This window comes from Brassica rapa, chromosome A07 (genome assembly GCF_000309985.2).
Source record: "Brassica rapa cultivar Chiifu-401-42 chromosome A07, CAAS_Brap_v3.01, whole genome shotgun sequence".
Classification (NCBI taxonomy): domain Eukaryota; kingdom Viridiplantae; phylum Streptophyta; class Magnoliopsida; order Brassicales; family Brassicaceae; genus Brassica; species Brassica rapa.
In genome coordinates this window covers 22529786-22555315 of record NC_024801.2, presented here as the reverse complement: position 1 = coordinate 22555315, position 25530 = coordinate 22529786, and the positions used below count along the sequence as shown (strand labels likewise).

At 34.1% G+C, this 25530-nt stretch overlaps 5 protein-coding genes, 1 long non-coding RNA gene and 1 pseudogene across 9 annotated transcripts; 5 read left to right on the top strand and 2 right to left on the bottom strand.

Moving 5' to 3' along the window:
• Positions 1 to 690: 690 nt before the first annotated feature.
• LOC103830984 lies at positions 691 to 3225 on the bottom strand. Its single transcript, XM_009106812.3, has 8 exons — positions 2622 to 3225; positions 2426 to 2525; positions 2143 to 2199; positions 1940 to 2033; positions 1568 to 1650; positions 1423 to 1484; positions 1251 to 1347; positions 691 to 1133 (listed from the first exon to the last, which is right to left on the bottom strand). Exons 1-8 carry the CDS (start codon positions 2909 to 2911, stop codon positions 1071 to 1073), a joined length of 846 nt encoding a protein of 281 aa, XP_009105060.1. The 5' UTR covers positions 2912 to 3225; the 3' UTR covers positions 691 to 1070.
• Positions 3226 to 3591: 366 nt separating this feature from the next.
• Positions 3592 to 11266, top strand: LOC117126483 (annotated as a pseudogene).
• Positions 11267 to 11277: 11 nt separating this feature from the next.
• On the bottom strand, positions 11278 to 13985 carry LOC103830983 (cytosolic sulfotransferase 1). The gene has a single exon (XM_009106811.3). It carries the CDS (start codon positions 12496 to 12498, stop codon positions 11518 to 11520), a length of 981 nt encoding a protein of 326 aa, XP_009105059.1. The 5' UTR covers positions 12499 to 13985; the 3' UTR covers positions 11278 to 11517.
• A 543-nt stretch (positions 13986 to 14528) lies between these two features.
• LOC103830982 lies at positions 14529 to 15883 on the top strand. 3 transcript variants are annotated; one of them, XR_004449080.1, is made up of 7 exons: positions 14529 to 14657; positions 14742 to 14808; positions 14889 to 14980; positions 15073 to 15200; positions 15284 to 15366; positions 15488 to 15555; positions 15646 to 15883. It is a non-coding gene; the product is annotated as an uncharacterized LOC103830982 (long non-coding RNA). The 3 variants fall into 3 exon arrangements; XR_004449079.1 differs by having other exon boundaries at positions 14530 to 14657; positions 14739 to 14808; positions 15488 to 15883; XR_004449078.1 differs by having other exon boundaries at positions 14531 to 14657; positions 15488 to 15883.
• Positions 15884 to 17901: 2018 nt separating this feature from the next.
• On the top strand, positions 17902 to 19860 carry LOC103830980. Of its 2 annotated transcripts, none has more exons than XM_009106808.3 (7): positions 17902 to 18077; positions 18152 to 18227; positions 18304 to 18365; positions 18518 to 18648; positions 18720 to 18936; positions 19348 to 19538; positions 19617 to 19860. In XM_009106808.3, the coding sequence occupies exons 1-6, from the start codon at positions 18075 to 18077 to the stop codon at positions 19513 to 19515; spliced, it is 657 nt and encodes a 218-aa protein (XP_009105056.1). In that variant the 5' UTR covers positions 17902 to 18074; the 3' UTR covers positions 19516 to 19538; positions 19617 to 19860. The 2 variants fall into 2 exon arrangements, with proteins under 2 accessions (XP_009105056.1, XP_009105055.1); XM_009106807.3 differs by having other exon boundaries at positions 17903 to 18077; positions 19348 to 19523.
• Positions 19861 to 20281: 421 nt separating this feature from the next.
• On the top strand, positions 20282 to 22164 carry LOC103830979 (putative zinc finger protein At1g68190). Its single transcript, XM_009106805.3, has 6 exons — positions 20282 to 20386; positions 20473 to 20925; positions 21008 to 21268; positions 21344 to 21502; positions 21597 to 21793; positions 21886 to 22164. The coding sequence occupies exons 2-6, from the start codon at positions 20551 to 20553 to the stop codon at positions 21902 to 21904; spliced, it is 1011 nt and encodes a 336-aa protein (XP_009105053.1). The 5' UTR covers positions 20282 to 20386; positions 20473 to 20550; the 3' UTR covers positions 21905 to 22164.
• A 713-nt stretch (positions 22165 to 22877) lies between these two features.
• Positions 22878 to 23896, top strand: LOC103831472 (zinc finger CCCH domain-containing protein 15-like; the record flags this gene model as incomplete). Its single annotated transcript, XM_018652939.2, has 2 exons — positions 22878 to 23195; positions 23308 to 23896. Coding segments are annotated over 2 exons (666 nt in total), but the record flags the coding sequence as incomplete, so codon positions are not given.
• Positions 23897 to 25530: the final 1634 nt, after the last annotated feature.

Here is a 25530-nt window from a genome sequence, read left to right as displayed (position 1 = left end):
CATGGTTCTCCTAAACGGGTCCTAACACCCCAACCCAATAACTTGGAAACTGAATAACCTTAACTGAGACGAACCTTAAACCTGAATGCCTATCACTATGAAAAGTTAAAATAAATTACTCTCGGTTAAGTATGTCAAAACTCAAAAAAAATAAAATTCAGACCAGAACTTAGTAACCGTTAAATAAAAAAATTTAACCAAAATATTATCCCGCGCTTTCAAAGCGCGGGTCAAAATCTAGTGTTTAAGGTTAAAACCCCTCGACTAAATTTGTTTTGGATAAAAATCCTCAAACTACGTATTTAATGAAAAAACCCTCAAACTAACTTTATTTAATATATTAAACCCTAACACGTCATAATTATCATTACTACCGATAAATCTTTAGTTTAGGAGTTTCTACATTAAGTAAATATAATCGAGGAACACATAAACAACCCAACAACCATGGCTTCCACTGCCTTCACTTGTCCATTCTTGATACTCAATTCTAGAGACGATTTTTCTCATCCTTCTTATTTCAACGAAATGTCAGCAACAGTCATTCCATTAGAAGCCGACTAAATTGCATGATGTAGAATTTCTATGTCTCATCATTTTATTTTAATATAACTTAAGTCGCCATTATGTATTCTTGTATTTTCTTGTTATTGGCTTTTATATTAAACATTAACATGTTAATAAGAAATGGGTACCAAAATAACTCCAAATGATCAAAAGATGACAGATACAAATCTAAACACTCTCTTCTATAGAATCACATCATTTTATACACATCCCTTAAAACTCTCCAAGAACATTTAACTAAATAGATCAATCTATAGACCTTGTCAAAGAGGGTTTTGAGTCTTGAGCCAGGACCAAGACTACTACTCCTTTCTTAAGATTACGGCACTGTTTCAAAGATCTTTAGTGATACGAAAGAATCACATTTTCTACAAACTTGAGATAAAGATGCGGTGGATGAAAGGAAAAAAAAAACTAGTATATATATATATATATATTGAGCTCTCCAGCTTCTTTTTAAGATCATTTACAGATGATTAAGGGATACCAGATGACTTCATCAGTCACCCAAAAGGCTCTTGCTTCATATGGAAACCGCCATTTTGCATTGTGTTGAAAGGCACCGCCTGGAACAAATTGGGAAGAAACCAACTTACATTAAATATATAAGTAACAAGTGAACATCCTATATGTAAAATAGTAAAGGACTTTTGATACGAAAGTGAGCAGCATAAAGAACTCACCGAAGTTGAATTACTAAATAAGATAGCTGAGAGATCATCATCGATTGCAACAGACAATGGTGGCATCTGGCTCATCAAGCCAGGCATATTATTCATGCTGCCAAATTAAAGACATCAGTTGATCAAGCTCCACCCAAATTTACAGAAAATCTTGAAGAGAGTAATAACTTACTCATTTTGGATCCTGATAAGGTTGTTCCTTGCCTGATAGAAGAGATCTACGTTATCATGTGCCTGTTCATAGCCACCAGGAAAGACCAATTTTTAGCAAGAATGCCATTTTGCATTATTTTAAACCATGTAAACTAGAAACTTACCTTGTATGAGGAGAGATTAGCTCTGATTTGACTAAATGCTCTTACATTTTGGTCTAAGAGACTGAATGCATTGCCACTTAAATCTGAGACAGAGAAACCAAAAAATCAGTTAATCTCACTGGTGAAACATATGTTAAGACAATCATCATTACAAGGTATCAAGATCAGAGAAGGACAGAGAAACAAAAAAATCATTCAATGTAGATTTTCACAAAAAAAAAATAAACAAAGATAAGAGTATGCATTATAGTCCTTTACTAGACGCAGGACATAAATAATCTCAGAAACTCTTATCCTTGTCAACATGATGGATGTGTGCATATAGTCTTAGATATAGATAAGATGCAACACCTTCACACGTAATATGTTTACCTGAGGAGGTTGTAGAGGGCATTAAGAAAGGGTACGAAGCCATGCTAGCAGGGGAAACAGAAGGTATGCTCGAAGTCAATTCCACCTGCTTGTCCTGAAGAAATATTAAATCTTTTAGAAACTTCCTTATAAAAGAGGCACCTTAAGATCAAACAACTCAAACTTTCAATCTAAGTTGATCTCAAAGGAAAAAAACAACATACCTTGCTATAACTGAATCTTTTTCCACAGTTTTGTTCTTCTGCTTTTCTTCTCTTTCTCTGTTTAAAACATAGTCAGGTATATTAAGTGGATAAAGACAGAAGCCAAAAATTAAGAAAGCAGAAAACTCTAAACCCCAAAAACTGTTATGCTCCCTAAAGTAATGCAACATAAGATTTAACAGGAGTGTAGTCCAAAACAAGTTAGTAATGCAAACTCAACACTGTTTCTTTGATATTACATATAACTATATGACCAGATAGGATAGGTGAAGGAGAGGTTTACCGTCATCCATCTACAACGCAAAGCAACATCTCGAACAGTTTTGTCAGGTAAAGTGGCTGCAATCTTAATATACTTCATGATACTTGGCTTATCCTTATACCTGCAAAAAAATCAGAATCATATCCTTCAGTCATATCAACCTCAAACAAAAGAAATACTCAATTGATAGATAGAAAAAAAGAAGATAAACACTCACTTCTCAAGGCCAACCTCCAGTCTGAGTTGTTCTTCAGTTGACCATTCACTAGCCAAGGAAGCATCTACCTTGAGCCCAGAAACCGAATCAAGAGAAGAATTTGACGAATACCCATTTTGAACAAGCCCAGTGTTAGCATTATTGCTCATCATATCCATCCCCAGCAAGCCACCACTTCGACCAAAGTAAGGACCCATCTCTGAAGAGGAAGTATTCGTCTGGAAATTTATAGAACTCAAAGAGGAACCCTCATGACCGAACCCAGAACTAGATCGAGTAGCCATCCACATAATCAAAGACAACAAACCATACAACAGTTCCTCTAAAAAGGAACAAGCTTTAACACTTTGGAATCGAAATCAAACCCCTAAAACTAATCTAAAAATCCAAACTTTCTTTGGATTCCCTGAGATCCAAGGCCAAACTCGAAACCCTTTTGATCAGATATGAAAAAGACAGAACTTGAGAAAGTGAATCATGTTTTAAGACATGGAAGAAGAGAAATGGAGTAAAGACTTAAACTTTGGTTAAGCCAATTATAAAGCACACCAATTATTTGAGTCTTCCTTGTGTCTCTCTTTTAGTTTGTGGAATTGCTTTTTTCTAATTTGCTTCCCTCTGTCTCTGTATGTATTCAGAGAGCAAGCTTTCTATATCTATGGTGAAATTTTTAGAGAGATAAAAATAGAAAAAAGGTAGAAAAGTATGTGTCTATTGTATACTTGTTGTGTTTGTGTTTTATATACTTGATGAAAAAACAACGTCAACTTTCCACCAGCTTGGGAAGAGATAAACTCAAAATTTGACCAATAAAAAGATGACGGAGATAAACTCATAATAAAATCTAAGATTATTACTCTCTCTTTCAAATCAATAATTTATTACTAAAAAGATTAATAGAGTATAAATTTGACATTTCACAAATAATAGATTTCTTTCAGTTTTTAATACTAAAAAATAATTAAAATTTAATTATAAATTCATCTTTATAGTTAATCATTTTTAATAATTTAATAAATCAATATATTTTACCAAATTAGTATAAAATTATCAACATATTTTCACCAGAAATTAGTATAAATTTCAATATTTCATAAACACTAATATATTTTCTCAGTCTTTTAGAAAACAACTAAATTTAATTGTAATTTATTATTTTAATAGGTTTAATCCAATAATAAGTAAGTATATTCATTATTTCAAATTTTGTTTAAAAGTTATTACTATTAATTAAAAACATACATTAAACTACAGATTCTATTTTTGAAAAAAAAAAACAAGATATTTTTTCATTTTGAAATAGGAGTCATATTTTCTTTTATAAAATGTTAAACAGAAAAAGAAAAGAATTTTGACTGTAATCAAAGAATGGAATAAAAAGTAGATTCCATCCCTAATTGAAGGGAAGACCAAGAACAACATATATTCATTTGTGGTTTGTTTATTTTTATATTATTGTATGACATTTAACTTATTATAAAAAGAAAGAATGTAAATAAATAGATGGTTGGCAGATCGTGGAATTCACCAACAGTGCGAATCCCAATAACGAAGCATTTGATGCCTTTCTTCTACCACACTTTTTAATTCCCAAAAAGCTCTATCAACTAGACACGACTTTTATTTTCTTTTAACGATATGTCTCCTCGTTGTCAAAAGGTTAAACTATTTGATTAGAGATTCATGGTATCTTTTTTTTTGTTTATATACAAATTAATCTTAGCATCCCAATAATTGTGGGATAAACTCATATGTCCGTACAGTTCTTCAAATTGTATGCGATATATATAGGGTTTTGCAAAGGAAGAAAATAAAACAATTACTGATGTATGTTCAATTCTAAAACCACTAGTTAAGAAACAGATTGCCAAAGTTGACGTGACTAATTTTTCAATTTTTTTATGAAAATGTTCACTAATTCAAAATTTATAATAGTGCTCTTGATTAAAAGTGACTGTAGTTTTTTTTTTTTTCACTGGTTTTCGTATTAAAAGGAAACAGAGGAATACAAACATAAACAAAGAAAACAACAGAAAAATACAACTTGAATAAAAAGGAAAAAAGAAACAACAATTCCGAATTGATTCAACCCACGAAGGGGATAACAATAGCTCAAAAGATGGAATCGAGTAAAATGGTACGACAAGCAACAGTCAGCTAAAGGATGGTGAGACACACAGACAAGTAGCGTGAGCATACTCCGGGCCTTGCATCCTATTCACCTTCTACCTGCTGTTAATCCAGAGAGGAGCCAGGGCTACCTCACTCTCAACCACACTTATACTACTACTGTCAATTAAGCACATAAAAACTGGGCTGCAAAGGAAGCTACCTTGGCAATGGTGGGAGAGCATCTGTACGGAAAGAAAAGGAGACCTCCTGACGAAGCAACCAACTGACCACCTTGTCACTGGGATGGAGGATCACCAAAACACGCCATCTCTGAGAAGCTAGGGAACTTCGAAGACCCGCGAAGCAAACCAAGCTCCACACGTGCTCCTAACTCTAAGAACTAGAGTAGGTTCTTTACTTTACCTGAGAAACGTGGACCGACGGAGATAGACGGAGTCCACAAACCAATGAAGCACTCTAAACTCGAAACCATGATCCGGGATTGCGCAGTAACCGGAAAGGCTTCACCACCAGCAAAAGCCGAAGGGAGTGGAAGACAAAGGATGGAGAGGGGGTTGATAAGCCGTCGCCTGAGAACCATTCTCCGAACGCCAGCAACAAAACCAAACCCACCTCACGTGCCACCGGGATTCAAACAAATGACACCGCCATAAAAGAGTACACCGACGCGCGCCTTGGAAATAAAGTCCAAAGACCACCTTGAGGACAGAAGAAGGCGTCTCCCTCGCCGAGACACCAAGGCAATGGAGAGGAAACCGACGACCACCACACCTCACCAACCAAGAACCGCAAAGAGATCTGAGTCGGGAGAGTCAGATCCACCACCCACGCGCCTCCTAAGCTGGATAAACACCGAAACGGACAAAAGAGCTCCGATAAGAATTATTCACCCAAAAAGCCGACTCTTAACTCTTCCCTGCTTCCTGCAACCTCGTCGAAACACCGGAGTAAGCCGACGCCAAAAGGATTTCATCCCCGGGGCCCCAGATCTGGAAATCCGAAATCAATTGGAGACTCTAGGGTTTCAAACATATCGGAGAGAGAAAGAGGGAAGAGGGAAGAGCAACAATAAAATAGGAAGGGGACGAAGGAGAGCCACCGACGGCGTCACGAGGGACAACCGCCGGAGGAAGCGAAGCTCAAGATCTGTGTAGTTATTTTTACTTTGATTGATGAAACGGTAGTTCATCATATTCCAAAAAAAGGTAGTTCATGATATTCTTCAAAATATTATTGTTGTCTGAGTATACATGGAATGTGAGAATATTAAATATATATATATCAGTAAAAAAAAAAGAATATTAAATATACTAGTTTATAAAATCACTTTTTAAAAACGGGGATGGTAAACATTTTCAGGCCCGATTCACTAATAATGATGGGTCCTGCTTAATATTAAAAACACACACTAATTTCATATGCATATATAATATTAAATTCTCTACTTTTGTTAAACTTTGGGCTTTAAAAGATCTTAGTTCTAGTGAAAGATGTTAGTTCTATTAAAACACTATGTGACAAGAACCAGGCCTGGATATTACACCTGCTCAGTTCACAGCATTTATATGCTATGACTCATCTATACTATTAAAGAAAGAAAATCACCAAGAAATTCAATAAGGCATATTGTGACTTTTATATTTAAATCCATACCTTTTATATTTCTGGGAATTTTACCAACTTGAAGCTTTGACAGGTTGAAGACTGATTTAAAATAATGTTCTTAGTTAACAACCTAAAATAAATAACAACTTATTAGTTGTTATCACCCGCAACATAAGCTGCTAAGGACATGATTAACCCCGGTCTCTTAGTCATGATTCTTAACTCATGATTTGTTTTTTTTATATATTTTTCGGTTAAGAGACAGTTCTTATATCTCTTATTTAAGAGATGTTTCTTAGCTATTCTTATATTTTTAGCTGAAGTTAAGAACCCATTTAATAGACTGAAGGTAATCATGGTCTAAACCAAGTCAGAGTTCTTAATGAACCTGTATTATTGCTTTCGTTTCTTCCGTCCCAACCGGAAATCGTTATTAACTTGTTCTCAATTTTTGTCCAATTTTTTTAACTCGAAAGATCCTAAGTTTTGGTTGGTAATCTATTTGATTTGAATAATAATATTTTTATAATCTAATTGGCATATCTACAAAACTATTGTATCATAACTGTCATCTCTATATCGATCCTAAACCAAGCCTTTAGCTAATTTTCTCAAGCCACTCATATATATATATATATATATTGAAAGTCAACTCATATATTTATGGTTATGCATATCTTACCTATACAAGAAAAAAATAATATAAGTATCGAAGTAAAGAAAACCTCAAAGTAACCAAGTGGTGTTTAGTGAAGATTCTCCCTGTGGATCATTGTTAAATATCGAATTTTACCATCCACAACTATAAATCATTGAAGACTTTCTTGAGTTATTGTAAGTGTTTAAATGACAAGAATATTCGATTTTCTAAATACTTCGAAAATTAGTTTGAATTTCTGTTTATGATCTGCTCAGAAATTCCAGAAAAAACGTCAGTGTAAAACTGTCAGAGAACAAAGGTGATAACTCATCTGTAACTTTAGTGCATACTTAACTGAAGGCATAACACAGATTGAAGTGCGTTATTAGAATTGTGTTCGTGAATGGAAATAAAGATGAGATTCCTTAAAGCTAGATAATAAATCAACGGCCGAGGTTAAAGCATATTTTCAGAAGCTGTAACTTCCATACTAATACATGCATGAAATAATTGACGCTTAACAATATGTGACACTACAAGCTTTTGTATATTTTAGCGTACGCACGTTATTGAGAACCCACAAAGCTGAAAGCATGCGCCGCACGTGTCAACAGAATCTGAACACCTTGTTGGATTCCTTACGCATTTCGGTTTTGTATATATATAAAGATAACCAATTAAAAAAAAAAAAAGAGAGCCAATTTTTGCAACAAACTATAGTAGTAAAATTAATCACACGTCTACTCTTTGCATAAGGTGGAGTAATACTTTTCATACATGTGAAGAACGTCTGCTGAATTGTCTCAAGACAGTGAAAGATATTATATCACATTTTTACCTTTTTAATGGGAAAAGTTCATAAAAAATTAAAACTAATTCTCTAAATCTGCTCTCGTTTATTACGTATATTTTGCACTAGCCTTAGAAACAGAGGTCTATAATTTCACAAGACTATGGTCCCGAAACTACCATCATTTGGTTCATATATTAATTACAATGTAAGATATATATTCTCATTAAACCCTTTGACAAAAAAAGAAGATATATATTCTCATTTCTATACATCTCGCATTTCAAGTCCATAGTTCTAAATGACTGTACATTCCATCTTAAATAAAATCTTCATTATTCAGAACTTTTGGGTCTCTATTCGCTAGATTCACTGCCTGATTGTGATCAGAAAAGATATCTATAGTGTTTTGGATAATCGATTTGTGGTGTATTTTTGGAGTAATTACTTTCATGGATCTTGTATCAGAGCTTTACTACGCTCCGAAACTCGTGATACGGAACAACAACTGATCATGTGGGAGGTTTGCGTCAGCAAATTCAGTTGACTTTAAACTTGTTTCGACTGCAAACTATCGAAAATTCAGTTCACTTTAAACTTGTTTCGACCGCAAACTATCTCCCAGGCGCGTCAACAAACGATGACAGTAGAAGCACAATCGCGTACCAACTCTCTACCTTAGAGTAATTACTTACTCTAACATCATCAGCAACATTCACTTTTACTCCTGGCGTTCTCAATCCCTTGATCACTTTCATACCGGCAAGCAAGACTTAATTATCCACTTACTTAATTTTATATATATATATATATATATATATATATATATATGTATTTTTTGCAACAAACTGATATTCTATTACTCAAATTTGAGATGGTTTGGATAATCAGACCGGAATAGAACAACCAATAAAACAAAAAGATCTATGAAAAGAACGGATATTTCTAGCCAGCGAATCTGCAAAATCATTATGCGTTTTTGGAAAGTAGCTAATCTTGAAGTCCGTAAAACACATCTGGAGAATTTGGATGACCTCCAGCTTAGTTGAGAAATTTGGCCAAACTAATTCATTTATATTTGGATCCACCTAATTCATTTTCTGATGGCTCCCATAGGATGGAGAGTGTACGGCTTGGATCCAGAGAAGGGAAGACTAAGGTTTTTGGGACACTCTCTGGTGTTGGTAGAGCTCTTGTCTTTATATTCTACAGAGGAAGAAATTCATATGTGGCCAACTCACATTAACCTAGTGATCCAATCACGTGGCTCCTCACTTGATGCTACCTCTCATTATATTTCCATCTCAGAAGCTCTTTCAGTTTTTGGTGGTAACATTTCCTACGCAGTTTGGCTGTTATTGCAGGCAAGTATTTTTCATTTCTCTTCTCCATGTCGCTATGTATGTGGTGTAAGATCAAGGAATGTTGTTTGGGTTTGAGTAACCGGATTTTAAAACTATTTTCACAAGTCACAACGGACATCCCTAATGCATATTATTTTACAATAAGTTGTTGAGACTTGAGAGTAAGGAATTGGGAGAAATATTGATTCTCATAGAATAATGTCGATAGACTTATATAAAGATAAACTAGCATAATTTCTTAAAGTAATATGAAAATAGTATTATTATAGATGACCGTAAATATTTTATTCTAAAATACTGGTGTACATCTTAGATATTTACGTAACTATATCCTAAAATTTTCGAAAATGAAAATGTTGTAAAAATTGATAACCGAACGAATTTAGAACTGATTAGAAACTGATAATAAGAAAATATACCTGAAAGCCTTAGAAAGACCTGAAAATATATCAACAATATTCTAACCAAACTGATACTTAAATATATAACTAAGAGATTTAATATTTTTGGTTCATTCGGCCTACTCGGAACCGAACTGGTATCACATATAGCAATATACATGCTGTGACTCAATGGAAAAATACCTGTAATGGACCTGATTCTAATCGTTTTTTGGGCTGTTTTTAGATGGCATCCAGATGAAATATTCATGCCTAGTTCATTAAAGATGGATAAAAGACCAAATTATGCAAATCTTAATCTAATATCCGGATCAAGATGTACTAGACCGATAATGTGCCACTCTAATAACTCCACTCTTTGCTAAACCTAAACCTTTATCATCATTCTCCAAGCATATTTTTAATGTTTGGATCGTACAAGACAAACAACCAAAGATTCGCTACTTCACAAAAGCAGAGACCGTACGACACCATTCTTCATATACAGACAGAAAAACATAACTCACTAGCACATACTTCGTCTTGCCTCGTGTTTAAAACATGTACATATATATGTAGGTAGAAATTACATATGTTATACCAAAATCCACAAAAGACTATATTTTAAATGACATCTGAGTATCGTCCAAGAGTTATTGTGAATGGAACAAGAACGTTCCATTACTTCTATTGCCGTAATTGTAGCCGTACAGTTCAACCCCGAAACAATGGTCTATATGGCCCTTTATGTCCTTTATGTTCTAGAGAGATCAATCTGCACGATCAGCTTGACGTTATGAGGCCTTACTGGGAACTTGATGCCGATACCGACACCGATCATGAACTGGTTAATACCGATGAACTTGTTGATGTCATGCCTAACGAACGGGTCGGTCCACCACCGGCCTCTTTATTCGCCACTGAGGTTGTAAAGACGGTGACAATCACGGAAGAAGATTTGGCTAAAGAGAAGGTGTGTGCGATATGCAACCGAGGAGTTTGAAGTTGGAGAGGAAGGAAAAGAGTTGAAATGTTTGCATTTGTACCATCCAAGCTGCATCGAGTCTTGGTTGAATATTCATAATACTTGTCCTGTTTGTCGTTTTGAGGTTAAGTTAGGTATTTCCGAAAGTAACTTGAACGGAGGAGGGTCTAACCACGTCGAAAATGATCGATCAAATAGGCGTCGGAATCGGGTTCGTTCTTTGTGGCCTCTTCTAATGATATTTGATTGGATATGTAATCGATAGGAATCCTCCTCCTGATGTAACTTTCATGCTATTATATTATGCGTCAATGGTTTTAGTTAAAAAGTTTAACTCTTAATTATAGAAAGATTACAGTTATAAGAATAACAAACAATCGAAAATATGTTAAAGGAATTGCATAATTTGTGTATGAAAGTCTTTCTCAAAAAAAATATTGTATGAAAGTGGGAACTGTAGACTACATATTAAGTTGATTATGAGAGAGATGAGTAAACAAAACAAATGAATGTGGAAACGCAACAAGTAGTGTTGGGAAGCATGTTAAATTTGTCCAACTGCAGATTAAGTCATTTTTAATTCAAAAATTTGATCTACATAACAAAGAAAAAGTCTTTTTTTTTTGGAAAACCAACAAAGAAAAAGTCTTAAATCTGCATCTGTCCATACCAAAATTTGTGGATAACCTGTGGAATCCCCCACACTGATAACATGCGAAACACGTGGATGATACAAATTATAATAAAATAAAATTTAAATATGAACTATTTTTTATTTTAAAAAAAAATAATTTACAGGTTGGTTGGTATTGTTCGGTCTACCCCGCGCTCGTCTCATTTTTTATAAACTCAATCCACCCATACATCCACAAATTAAAATTTTCAAATCAGTCGGTAATGAATTTCCTGTTATCATTAGTTCATATGGCATTAAAGGAAAGCACAAATCACCCATCAATCATGAGAATCCATTAAAGGAAAGCACAAACAACACAACACTCAAAATTTCAAACCGGAGCCTTTGTATTTTTCCTCGATGATCATGTCAATCTTGTTTTCCATCTCAGGAGTCAGATGGTTCTTGAAGTCACCGACTTCTCCTTTGCGGAAAAAAGTAAAGTAAGGCACAGTGTTGAAAGTTTTTCCTGAATTATTGACCTCCATACCGCTCAGATTACGCAGAGAACAAAGCTCCACGATCTTGTCCACAGAACCGTCTTCTTCTTCTTCCTCAGTGAATGGACAACCCAAAAACTCCGCAAGTCTCTTAACCTGAGCAGATGGCTCTGACTTCATTTCCTCGTACCTCATGAAGAGAATCTGCTTAGGATCTTCCAAGCTACCTCTCCAATAGCTCAATACATGTTCCCAAAACGGTCCAAAAGAGCCAACACCTTCGCATAATGACTCAAACAAAGATTTCATATCAACTTCTTTTTCAAGATGAGCGCACCTGAAATACCATAGCGATACAAAAACGTCCTTCACGTTCCGGCACACGTACACGATCTTGCATGGAGAGTCCTTGAGGGTTAACCGAAGCGTGTGGAATGGCATGTGAGTCGAGAACACCCTCGGAGATGAGAACTTGGTCAGGTCAGGTGTTGAACTTTTGAGATACAGATTGAACTCGAAGAAGGGTACTATGCCATGAGGATTATCTGACTGAAGAGGGTGAAGATCATCATCAGAAGAAGAATTACTGTTCTTCAACCTCTCAAAGAGTGCGATGGTGAGAGCTTTGAGCCAAGTGGTGCCGGATTTAGGGAAAGAAGCGAGGATTATATCGGTTTCTTGAGGCTTGAAGCCTTTCTCGAAATTCAGGACTCCTTGGAGAGTGTTGGGGTAGTACCAACATCCTTTGTATTTGTAGAGATTCCCTATAAAATCTTTGTTCCAAGGAAGTGAAGAGATTAGAGTCTTGGTTTCTTCGCTTAAGTTGTCTTCCCTCAAGTGCGGGGGAAGCTCCTTCTCATTCATTTTCTTTTGTTAGTTTGCGGTTTCAAGTCTAAAAGCAAATATCACCATTTTTATAAATGGATGTCTTGACTGGTTCCTAAAAAAAAAGGATGTCTTGACTGGTGGTTCCACTGTCCATTTTATTATATCTCATTCAAAATAGCACCGCTGGCATAAGAAGGATTTTCAAAAATTATTAATATAAAATTATAAATAATAGTAAATGAACCATCCACATAAAAAAAAAACAATATCTATCTCAAACAACTTGATTTTCTGAGTGTCTTGGTGGCTCGTTGCAATCTTTTGTCTATACTTTCAATGTGATTGATATATTAAATGAATAGCAGAATAATAGAGTAACTGAATAGTTTTTAGAATGAACTCAATGATAAAATTTCTGTGGTACAATTATAAAATGTTGAAATTTTATTTTTAGTCAATCAGTTATGCTTTTTAGTTATATTTTTCATTTTTTCTATATAAATTATGATAATAAACATAGTACCCAACCGCTGAAACAAAATCGCAAGCTGCTCTTCTCTAACACTAGATAGAGCGAGAGTACTTTTAGTATCCCATACAAACGGCGGCAGAGGCAAAGGGGGCCCCAAATATTTCTCTTGTGAAATCAAAACAGAGTAAACAACAACCTTCTTCTCTTGAAGCCTTGTTTTTAGCAAACCAGTACGTGTTTCCTTCGATAGAGACGTGACGGTCATAATCTAGAATCCAGTCTAGAGTGACATCATCAAGAACTTAACAAAGAATTCGATAACTACAAATTTCCTTTTTATAGCCAAAAAAACACTTTCCTTTTGTGTTCTTTCTTTTCTTTAGAAAAGGATTGAAAATGCAAAACACTACACTACCCATTCCTCTACGATATATGACAAGCTGAAATTATAAACGAACAAAAAGAAAATCAAGAAAATAATAGCAGATCTATACTATAATAAAAGGGATATATGAGGAGTAGAGAAGCTATCCACGTCAGACAATAAAATCGACCAATCAGGAGATTCGTTTTTGACACGTCACATCCTCTTTCTCGACATGGGCCAAATGTGTTAGCTTTTTCAAAAAAATGTTTGTGGTCCATCTGAGACCCATCTGATACCCTCTCTTTTGTGCGGAAATCCTAGGACTAAAACTTCAATGGCGATTACTTAGCTCCACTTAACCAAACTCTGTGTTTTATGTTTTAGTTGATTAAGGGTTTCATTGTTCTCTTTCTTCGACCTTTCAGCCTTGCCGTCTTTGCTGATTTTAACATGCAAACCGACGATTTGTTTTCTTAAGAGTAGAAGGAGCCAGTGCGCCGTAGGATGGAGCAGACGGTGGCGTGGATGAGATGGCGGCTTTGGTGCGTCATAGGGCACAGCGTAAGGAGAGGAAGTTGATGACCGTACGGTGGATTGTTTCCGTCGGAGGAGTAAGGTAGCTGAGGAGGTGGCTGTTGATTTCCACAACCGTAACAGTAACCTGACATCGCTGGAAACGAAAAGGTAAACACTTTTCAAAAGAGATCGAAGAAGAGAATGATTTAGCCTTAAAGCTCTGTTTCTTTTAGTTTTTGATAGACTTTTTTTTTTCTACATGACTTAGGAGAAAGAAGCAAAGAAAGAAGCTTTCAGGAAGTATTTAGAGTTCAGTGGAGTTATTGATTCTCTCACCAAAGGTATTGTTTCTTTTTGTACATTACACCATTACTAAAACATAATGCAACAGTTTCTGTATCAAATAGTTTGATTGTTTTCTGACATAATAATTTGATTTATACTCTTTCGTATGTTCTGGAACACAATGTGGGTTTCGAATGTACTTCTGGTTGTTTTGTATGAGCAGGATGACAAGCAGTTCCTGGACACCTTTGTTTCCAACCAATATGTACACAGGTGATCATAGCTTTTATGAACTTAATCCACATATGACTTATGTTCGTATGAATAAGATCTAGGCCTTGCAGCGCAGATAGTTCATGTGGTAATTGCTGCAATTTTGTTGAATTCCCCCGTAAACTCTTAACCGGTCAGATACTGATAACTTTCTCTGCTTATATACATCTTCAGCTGTCCGTTTTTATGATCGTTAATGGTTGATTTCTGCAGGACATGTCCTACAAAGATCAGTCAATACTGTATGAGCCCATCAAAGAGCTTGATATCATGTTAAACCAAGTGAGTTAAAACCACCACCTGTGCCTTATCAATTCTGTTGAGGAAATTTCAGACTTTTGTTTTGTTTATAGGCTGTTTTAGTAGATGCAGGAGTTTCAGTAGATATAATTTCAGGCGTGAATGATCCAGTAACTTTGCATTATCTCAGCAGGTTTGCAAATACATAACAAAAACTAGAAAAAAAATGTTAGTATGGACATATTATCTTAAGGCTGTTTTCCTTTTCTACAGCCACCGATCAGTTGCCTTTTCCCCCGATCAGCACCTTATAACACCTTCAGATCATGTAGAAATCTTCACTCATTTGATGTGGATAATATCAGGTATGATTACTGTACATGATGGACACAATCTCTTAACTGTAGTTCATTTTTTTAGCTAAACCTGTTGGGTTCTTTTTGACATTTTCTTGCAGATTTCTTGGAACTTATGGTAAGAAAATCAATGAACTTCACAAGTACTCAGAAGCTAAAAGCAAGCTTGATTTTGTCGAAAGAGCACTGAAGTGGAGACATCTTGCTCCCACTGCACCTAATACACTCAGTGAGAATTCACCTCCCCCTTGCAAAATATACATTTTAAAACTTTCATTTTTGAGTCTATTGGTTGGATTCACTTCTTTGCAGACTGTTATCCTTTCACTGATGGAGACTCTTTCGTGATTGAAACTTGCCCTCATGTCATAAATATAACAACTGTTTGGTAAAAGGTACAATCTCCTTCCATAGAGATTGATTATATAATTATATAAATACATGGTCGATACTTTTTTTTTGTTTCTTGGGTCAAATAGTGCTCTAAGTATGCTGGGTAATATATTAATGTTGCAGGGTCAGAAGGTCAGCTGGTTAGGTTGATCTGCATTCCTAAATTTTGTGAGATCGGTATTGCTGTTGCAGTGAGTTGAAATTTGAGAAGATACCATCCGCAGTGGAATTCAATTCTTCTTTTGTATCTCAATTCATCAAATATGGTTGTTCTTTGGCAGAAGAACTAAAGGAATCTGGAGTGTCACACGCGTAGCTTTAACATTAAGTTATAAAGTTAATCACAACACTGGAAAATGTAGGTCTCTAGGTCATACCAAATAGATATATGTTATGTATTTTCCAGAGAAATACTTTTTTGAGATCTTTGGAAGTGTTATTGTATTATTTCATTACTTTGTATATATAATTTTATAAATTCCAGAGTTTTTTTTAGAAAACCAAACTATTACAATACTATATTGTTCGATGTTCGTATAAATTGTTAAAATGTTAAACCTGAATTTCATATCTCTTGCCTTACACTATTTAATTTATATACTAACAACTGCGTAAATAAATATTAACCCATAAATCTCAGGTTTTGAACTTGAAACTGCTAATAACGCTAATGATCGATCAAATCATTACGAAGATAAGATATGAAAATATCAACACATGAGTTTACCAGTCATTTTTATATTAACCTAATCAAGCTGTTTCACTAACAGTGTTCCATTTATCACCACTATAGACAACCTGGAGAAACAAAAAAAAAATGACAATCCCGTACACAAAACTACACAAGGCATCAATAACTAATCCAGAGACACCGCCAGGTCAGCCATTTGTAAAAACGTATCATATTTAATTTTCTTTTCTTGTGTGTGTATATATATGTTTGTGTAAAATTTTTTGTTGAAATAAATTTGAGATTTATTTAGCAATTGCATGGGTGGTGGCAATGATAAGTAACAACTAAATTTGGTTTGGTCTTTCAAATTAACTGAACACTAATTAATAATTTATTTAGTTAGATAACAACTGAATACGACAGTTTCTAAGTTTATGAAAAAATTAACCCAACAAATTAGATTGTATCCAATGATAAAAAAAAATATTTTAGAATGCATTTACAACCAATAAGGAGAAAATAAAAGCCTGTAGTAGATGAGAAGGACGATGTCAAGAAAGAAGAGCATAGGTTCCTCACTTAGTAAGCATGACTGAGTGATCTTATTTTTTGACAAAGAAGCTTACCCTATTTAAAAAAGTCAGGTTTTTGATAGAAGCCCGATTTTTTTCTATGGTTTGGTTTTGCTTAATTATGTCATATTTTCATTTATATTGTTTTCTCATGAACTATGCCCATGTTTGGATGACAATACTCTTTTGTAGTTTTGGTTATAATTTGACTTAACTTATCCCGAATCATCGGTTTGGCATAAAAATAACAGATTTAAATCATGGGCTATTTTAAACAGAAACCATGTTAACTAATTTTATTTATCCTATTTCTGCTAAGATTTCATCAACGCCATTTGACAAATTTTCTACAGATTTTTTTTCTTGGTCACTTAGAAAACATTTTCAATATGTATATCAAACCAAGTTTGCCTAGCTGTGAACTTAGTTAGACCAATGAACTTAATTTCTCAACTGAAATAAACGAAGTAAGAAGCCCGTTAATATGTTGGTTTGTACTTCCTTTTGAGGACGGAAGACTTATAAATGTGAACTCAATAACTCTAAAACCATAAGAATGGTTAAATCATTTGTAAATTTATCAATTATTTAATATAAAAATAATCAAAATAAAATAGATTTCTGAACATTACTAAAGTTTAATAACTGCCGGTCCATTTTTCTGACCATTCTATATACAATTTCCTAAAAAATACACAACAAATTGTGAATTTAACCATTTTGAATTCATTGGAAAACAATGAATACATAAAATAAATTTAAAATTTCCAAATAAATTTAGATTTTTCTATTATTTCGTAATTTATAATTGATTCTAATATACATTTACAAATACAAATGTTAAGTTATAAATTCTAAAGCTATAAAAAACAAATCCGGGCGTAGCCCGGAACAGTTCCTAGTAATCTTAAAGAGTGTTTTGTATTAATATACTTTAAATAATCTTATTTTCTATCAATTTTATCTCTGGACGAAAAACTTTATCTTGCTTCTGCTTTTTAGGATTTATATAATTATATATAAAATTAGTTAATCTTTTTCCTTTACATACCATACACAATATACTTTTCATTACCTATCTTTCATAATTGATACTTGAAGTTTTGCCTGTGCATGCTGACATATTTTTTTATATTATTATTAATAAAATAATTTATTTAATTTTGTTTATCATTCTATTTTTTTGCTCTAAATTAAATTGGAGTAGAATTTTATCCTATTGTATAGTCACTCTATTTGGATGAAAAAATAATGGGCCTAAAATAATGGGCCTGAAATACAGGCCCAAAAGTATAATGCGTAACCCCACGCGCGTATATCTAATCGCCTCCGCCTCCTCTTGAACTCGTCGTCTCAATCTCTCAAAAATTCAAAATCACTCGAGCTCCGTTCCTCAAGCTCCGCATCGATCTAGGGTTTCTGATTTAACAGGCGAGCGAGCAAGAAGAAGATAGAATCCGCAACAATGGTGAGACTTTCTAGGTTTCACGATATCCCAATTTCGATACCCTAATCTATATACTCTGTTCTGGTGCTGATCAGGGAGGTGAAGGAGAGGATCTAGAGCCGCTCTTCGATTATCATCGCGTTCAGCCTTCGAATTTCGTTTGCATTGACGGTGAGTTTCAGGTTTTATTGATTTTGGCGAGAGTAAAAGTGATTGAATCCTTCTTCTCGGTTTTAAAATATTGCAGACGATGATGATTCTGATGTCTCTGAGGTTCCTGTTAAGAAGAGATCGAAAACTTCCCATGCAGTAAGGACTAATCTTTATGATTTGCTTCCTCACTGGAGCTTAGCTCTGTGGATGAGCTGAAATAAAAACTGTTCTTTGTTTTATTTATCGTTAACCTTATTGGAATCTTTGTGTGGCTGAGTAAAAATTAGAAAATTGTTTTTTTTATAAAGGTTGTAAAGAAAGATGAAGATGTGAAAGTGATTGAAGTGGCGTGTGATGACGATTGGTTGCCTCCACCTCCAAAGGCTGTCTTCAACAAAAGCAAAGAGTCCGGTGAAGATTCCACCATTAAAGCTTTGAGGTAGTTTTCCCACTCAGAGAGTCCCTTATACATTGATTTTTTAAGTTTTGAATTGAAATATGCAAATGTAGGTCGAAGAAGATGGAGCTTATGTCATTCACGAAAACTGCAGTAGATGTGATGCAGGAAGCACAGGAGTCTGCTAAAAAAGAAGCTCAAGTATCACTCAAAACATCCTCAGAGGCTACTCCTGCTCAGGCACCACCAGGGCCGCTTATTAATGACAGAGCCAAGATTGTCATTACAATACAGGACAAAGATGGACAGAAGCAATTCCGGGTGTTTGCTGTAAGTTTCTTCTCACTGCTTGCAACTTATTAGCCAACCTTCCAGTAACTAAAAAATTACTATCTGAACTTTGTATGTGTGAATAAGTAGACCTAAGAGAGAGTTGGGTGTTACATCACCCTCGCTAAGATCCAGTTAACTAGACATACTGAGCTTTCGAGGAAAGCATGAGTAATGAATAGGGAGTTAAAGAGATTAGTGAATGGGGGGTGGGGGTGGTCTTAGAGGCTTAGTTTTAGAGATCTGGGAAACCCTATTTGTAGTTGGTTTCATCTAAGAAAACAGAGAGTGATATAGCGTTCTGATCATATCTTTGTCACGTACATGAGCGGCACATTATGCTTTCTTTAGTTTTTCTCTATATAGTTTAGCTTCTGATGTTTATTTGGTATTTTTACCATTTTGTTGTAGGATGAGAAGTTTGAACGGGTTTTCAAAATGTATACGGATAAAGAAAAGCTCGACCCGCAACATCTCGTATTTACTTTTGACGGTGACAAGATTGATCCATCAACCACTCCTTCTAACCTCGAGATGGAGGACGGTGATATGATTGAAGTACACACCAAAAAGAGATGACAAAACAGGTAACTGATACAGAAGTACGTCCTCATCTTTTGTTGTGATATGTTTGGTGAAGCTCAAGTCAGGATCTAATTGTGGACTCTGTTGTTCTGAAGCTTTTAGCAAAGTGAACGCATGTCTGCCAAATCTGGAATTTCAGTCAATCCGTTCATCTTTACCAGAGTTTGTACATCAACATGGGACTTGGAAAGGGATCTCTGCTAAAGACTCTGGTCTTTTGTATCTGTGACCTTTTGTCTTTTGTTTTCCGAATTTTCCTTTTTCACGGTTAGATTCGGCATACTTTTGTTACTTATCAGTGTCCAGTATATAGCTAAACCAAAACCATTCTGATACTAACCATACCGAAGAAACCCAATCTAAACCGAATTGAATCAAACCGAGCTGGAAAAAGAAAAAAAATGTTTTGTCTTGATGCCAAAATCTAAAGTAATTCAGGTTTGGTGTATCCATTTTTAAAAATCCTTAGGAACTGACGAACACTTGACGGTGTCAACGGATGATCCGGTAATAAAGTACCAAACATCGCTGATCCGGTAATGAAGTAAATATCCTGTTTGGTCGGAATGACACGTGGCATCCAGTTATTGGTTAGGAAAAGGTAAGCTTAGAGATTGATGATGGGTCGACGCTGTCACAGTGGAACATACGTCCGTGGCTTCCCCATATCTCTCACGTGCATATGGATAACGTAATCACCAATTCGTAGGTCCCACAGTAAACCTACGTGTCTTATCCACGTCATCATAACAAATTAAATAATAAAAAACCGAACCACACGGATTTTTATCAGATAGGAAGTTTCTAAAACAGAGAAAGCTGTGTCACGAATCTCTCACATAACTCTACGCTTCTCGTCTTACCGGTAAGTTTGGTTTGGCCTATGAACTATGTTCGATCTGTGATCTTTGCCTAACGTTTTACACTAAATCTGATGTTTTGATGAAACAGGGACGAATCGTCTCATAAGTTATGGATATTTTCAAGAATCCAAAGGATTTTGTGTAAAAAAATAATAATTGTTGAGAGATGGAACGATTATGTGAGGTTTGCAAAGCGTATAGAGCGGTGGTTTATTGTATAGCAGATGCAGCGAGTCTGTGTCTAACATGTGATGCAAAGGTTCATTCAGCTAATGCACTCTCAGGGAGACATTTACGCACACTTTTATGCGGTTTCTGTAAGAATCAGCCTTGTGTCGTCCGATGTTTGGATCACAAGATGTTTCTTTGTAACGGATGTAATGACAAGATCCATGGTGTTGTCTCCTCTAAGCATGTTAGACACGATGTGAGGTGTTACACGGGGTGTCCTTCTGCTAAAGATTTCGCGGTTATGTGGGGATTTCGAGTTATGGATAATGATGTTTCGTTAGAGAAGTCTTTTGCTATGGCTAAAGCTAAGGTTTGATGCTTGTTTTTGTATATATTTAAGATGAATGGATCTCTCTGTATACTGATGTACCGATGATTTTGATGGTTTTTAGGTGCAAAGAGAAGCTGGTTTTGTCTTGGAACAGATTCTTGAATTGGAGAAGCTTCAGCTCAGGGAAGAGAGTAAGGGCTTGTCGTTGACAGAACATGCTGATCCATCTCCATTAGAGCTTCACAAGCAATCTGAAGAACGTTTAGTCGACCTTTCGCAGACCGGAAAAGAGTTGATTGTTGACTTTTCACACTTGTCTTCATCTTCCACACTTGGTGATTCCTTTTGGGAATGCAAAAGCCCATTTAGTAAAAATTATCAGGTTTTTGGCTCAATGATCATACTTTTGATGCAGCATGATACATAGTGCTTACATTGTCTAGCTATGTCTCTACAGTTGTGGCATCAAAACCTACAAGACATTGGAGTTTGTGAAGATACAGTTTGTGATGACGATGACTTCCATATACCTGACATTGATCTCACTTTTCAAAACTTTGAAGAACTTTTTGGAGCTGATCCAGATCCAACAACAGACAATTACAAATTGTGTGAGGTTTGAAAAATTTTCCATCTACTATAGAGTCTTGTTTTGATTAAATATGTTTTCTTGTTATAACCTAAGGTCTCTCTACCTTTGGTGTGTTCAGATGAACACATTTTCTTCACCTTCATCCAAACCAGCTTCATCATCTCTTTCATTCTCAAGATCCAATGGTGGAGGAAGCAGCAAAACGCATTGCTCTCACAATCACTCAGAGGAAGTAATCTCTATTTGTTCCCCTCTCTCTAACAATGCACGTCAAAAGGCTATCTCAAGGCTTAAGGAGAAGAAGAGAGCAAGAACGTAAGTATTTACAGACACAATCTTCCAATTTCATGGTATACAAAGTATATTTTAACTTCTCATAATGTTAAAGTTACATTTTCTGGATTCAGGGAGGAGAAACAAGTTTAGTATGGTCTCAAAAAGAAACAGAAGATGAGCACGGAACGTGTTAGCTATCTATTCATCACCATGCTTTTGTTTTGTAAATAAGACACTAATCTAGCTGCTCATCTACTTTACATGATTCAGTTTCCTTTGCATGCAACTGTAAGTTAAGCTAAGATCTTGTTAATCATTTGCATTCATCATCCAATTTGTAATCACTGGGTTGCACCAAATTTCACCAGAAATTAGCTTTATCCATAATGTTAAATCAAAAGGTTACTTAACAGTAAACAGACAGTGAGATTGACATTTGTGTTACCACAACCATAATTGTTGTTTTGATGAAAGTTGACAAGACTACTAAATAGTTGTGATAAATAAGCAAAATCCTTTTTAAGTTTTTTTTTTGGTTGTTTGATATATTAGCGAATTAAAATGTAAAAATAATTAGTTTGCTTAAGTTCCACTATTCTGCAAGTTTTGTGTATAAAAAAAAAACCTTATCCCTCAAATAATCTTCAAAATCAAGCAATTAGTTGAAAACAAATCAATCTCTAAGTATAAGTTATTAGTATTTCAAGCTACTATCATTGTAAAAAAAAAAGAACACATTGCCACAATTGTCTTTTTATCATCAGTGAACTTGAATTGAATCAATAAGACGCTCGGTACGTCACCAATCCTACAACGCGAAAGCCGCAGAAATAAAATCACTTCCTCTTACAGCTAATATTTATAAAGTTGCTTCTAACCACCAATAAACCTTTTCTTTAATTAATTAGTTAGTTATAGTTTCCCTCCAACTTTCTCCGTGTATAAAATACTATTCAGCCATGCTTTCTCGAGAAACTTGATCTCTCTGGCAAAAAAGTTTCTCTCAATTTTCTCGGTAGTTCTTCAGCTTCTCTACTCCATGTAAAAAATTTCTCCGATTTTCTTTTTTGATATCTTTATTTTGTTCGTATGATATCTTCGCTATTAATATCAAATAATTTACAATGGAAAACGAAATCGCGCCGTTTACTTACAGCGGCAGCTCCGCCGGGATGATGAACTCTCACGGAGAATCGTCCGGTGGCGTCGTTGCGCCTTCTCGCAGCCGCAGCGTTATGCAGCAGCGCCGCCAAGATATGGTGAACCGAGAGGCCTTGTGTTACACGCGCCTGCACGAGGCGTCTCTCGAAGCGGAAGTGCTCCGTCTGGAGAACACAGAGCTCCGATCGCTGAATCTCCACCTCAAGAAAGAGCTCGACCAGCTCATCCGATCCTCTCTCCACTTAAGCTTGGGACTTGTGCTCAACAACTAACTACCACGGTAACTAACTCTTCTTTTTTTTTTTCTTGATAGTTAGAGTTTGATTATAGGAATCAAAATATGCTATTACACTAAATATGTAAAGACTTATTAATGGCGAATGGAAATACAGCAAAAGGTATATGTGCGAGGAGGGAAGAAAGAAGAAGAGGAGGAGGAGGAGATAGAAGTGGAGGTGTACAATCAAGGGATGACAAAGACTGAGCTCTGCAACAAGTGGCAAGAGACGGGGACATGCCCATATGCTGACCACTGCCAGTTCGCTCACGGGATTAAAGAACTCCGCCCGGTGATCCGCCATCCTCGTTACAAGACTGAGGTTTGCAGAATGGTTCTTGCTGGTGATGTCTGTTCTTATGGCCACCGTTGCCACTTCCGCCACTCACTATCTGACCAAGCGAAGCTTACGGCTGCTGGTTGCAAATCCAACAACAAGTCCTCCTTCAAGCTGGTCAAATGACCAAAGGTAAATGACAAGAGAAGGTTTGAATCGTATACATGTAACTGAACAGTATAGAGATATTTTGATAGCTATTCAAATAGCGTTATTGGTAAAAAAGGCGAATAATGTGCAGCAAGTGGGTTGTTTGACATTTTGTTTCTCGATTATTTCTGAGATTTGCGATCCGAGAGAAACAGTTTTCGGTTAGTCAGATGATTGTTTTGGTAATACATACTAGAAGATTTTAGTCTGTTTGGTTGTGTGTAATATTGAAATAGCTTCGCTGATGTTCGCAAAACAGAGGTTATTTGGTTAAGAAATTTCGTAACAGGGATTAAATGTCTAGTTCGTGTCTATCTTAGGTTGATTTAAGAGCAATTCTCTCAAATATCTTTTATTAATTTTTATCACCAAAAAAGTCTCAAAATAAAATGACTAAAAATTATTTTATTAAAGATACAAAAGATTTTTATATTCCTTGTTTTATAAATATATAAATATAATGAATTATTTAAATAAATAATAGAGAAATATAAATTTTTTTGTAGTTTTAAATTTATGTTTTCCTATTAGAATTATTTATAAACTTATTTTCAAAAAAATAATAATTTGAAATCGAAAATGTTTTTTGAAACTATTTAAAAAAAATATTTTTGAAAATTTTAATATTTAATTCTTATTTTTTTAAATTTAAACCACATCCCTAAGACTCATCCCTTAACACTAAACCATAAATATAGATTAATATACATTTACCATTTAATAAAAAACTAGATTTTGACCCATGCAACCGTACGGGTGTTTGTTTTCACTTTTCTATACATAAATTATTATTTTATAACATAAGTGGTATATATTTTTAATGTTAATCATATACATAAATATTTATATAACTATTTCAAATACAATAATTTTATAATTTACATGTATTTACCACTTCTTATTATATATTTATCTTATTGTATTTGCATTTAGTTATTAAGAAAATTAATATATTAATGAGAAAATATATTTAAAAATTATTTTGTATTTAATTTATGCTAAATTTTGACTCGTCTTTCAAAACTGGATTTCTTTTTACTAATATTAGATAATTTATTATTGTATATATAAAAGTCTAAGATATGTTAATTTTTAGACATGTATTATATAGTTTGTTAATTTTAAGATGTTCTATCATCATATTATATTTTAAATAAATAATTTATATTTATGAAAATAAATTTTATAAATTGATCAATTGAATATAATTTTATCATATTTATTTTAGTATAATAATTATATTTTAACATGATCATGACTATAAAGTAGATAAAATAGGATATAATTTATTTATTTTCGTTTTTAAACGATAACTTAAAATACATTAAGTTATTGTTTAAATATTTTTACACAGATTTATTAAAATTTTAAAATATAATATATAAATATATCTTATATTTAAAATGAAAATATATTATGATTAAAGTATTTACAAAGATTTTATATTATTAAATTTAAAGAAATACATGTTAATTTTTATACATGTATTATATAGTTTGATAATGTAAACCCATCTTACCAACATATTAAATTTTATTTTTAAACATAAATATTTTATAATTACGAAAATAAAATAAATAATTATATAAATTTAATACAATTTTATTATATTTAGCTTAATATAATAATTTTATTTTAATATGATTGATTATGATTATATAATAAATAAAATATTATAGATTTTTTTATTTTTAATTTTATATAACTGAATATATTAATGTATAATAATATTTTAAACTAATTTCGAAATTAGCAAAGATATTTAAATATAATTTCAAAAATGAAGATCTTGTAAAAATCTTTTTAAACAGATTTGTTAGAATTTAAAAATAAATATATTTATATTTAAAA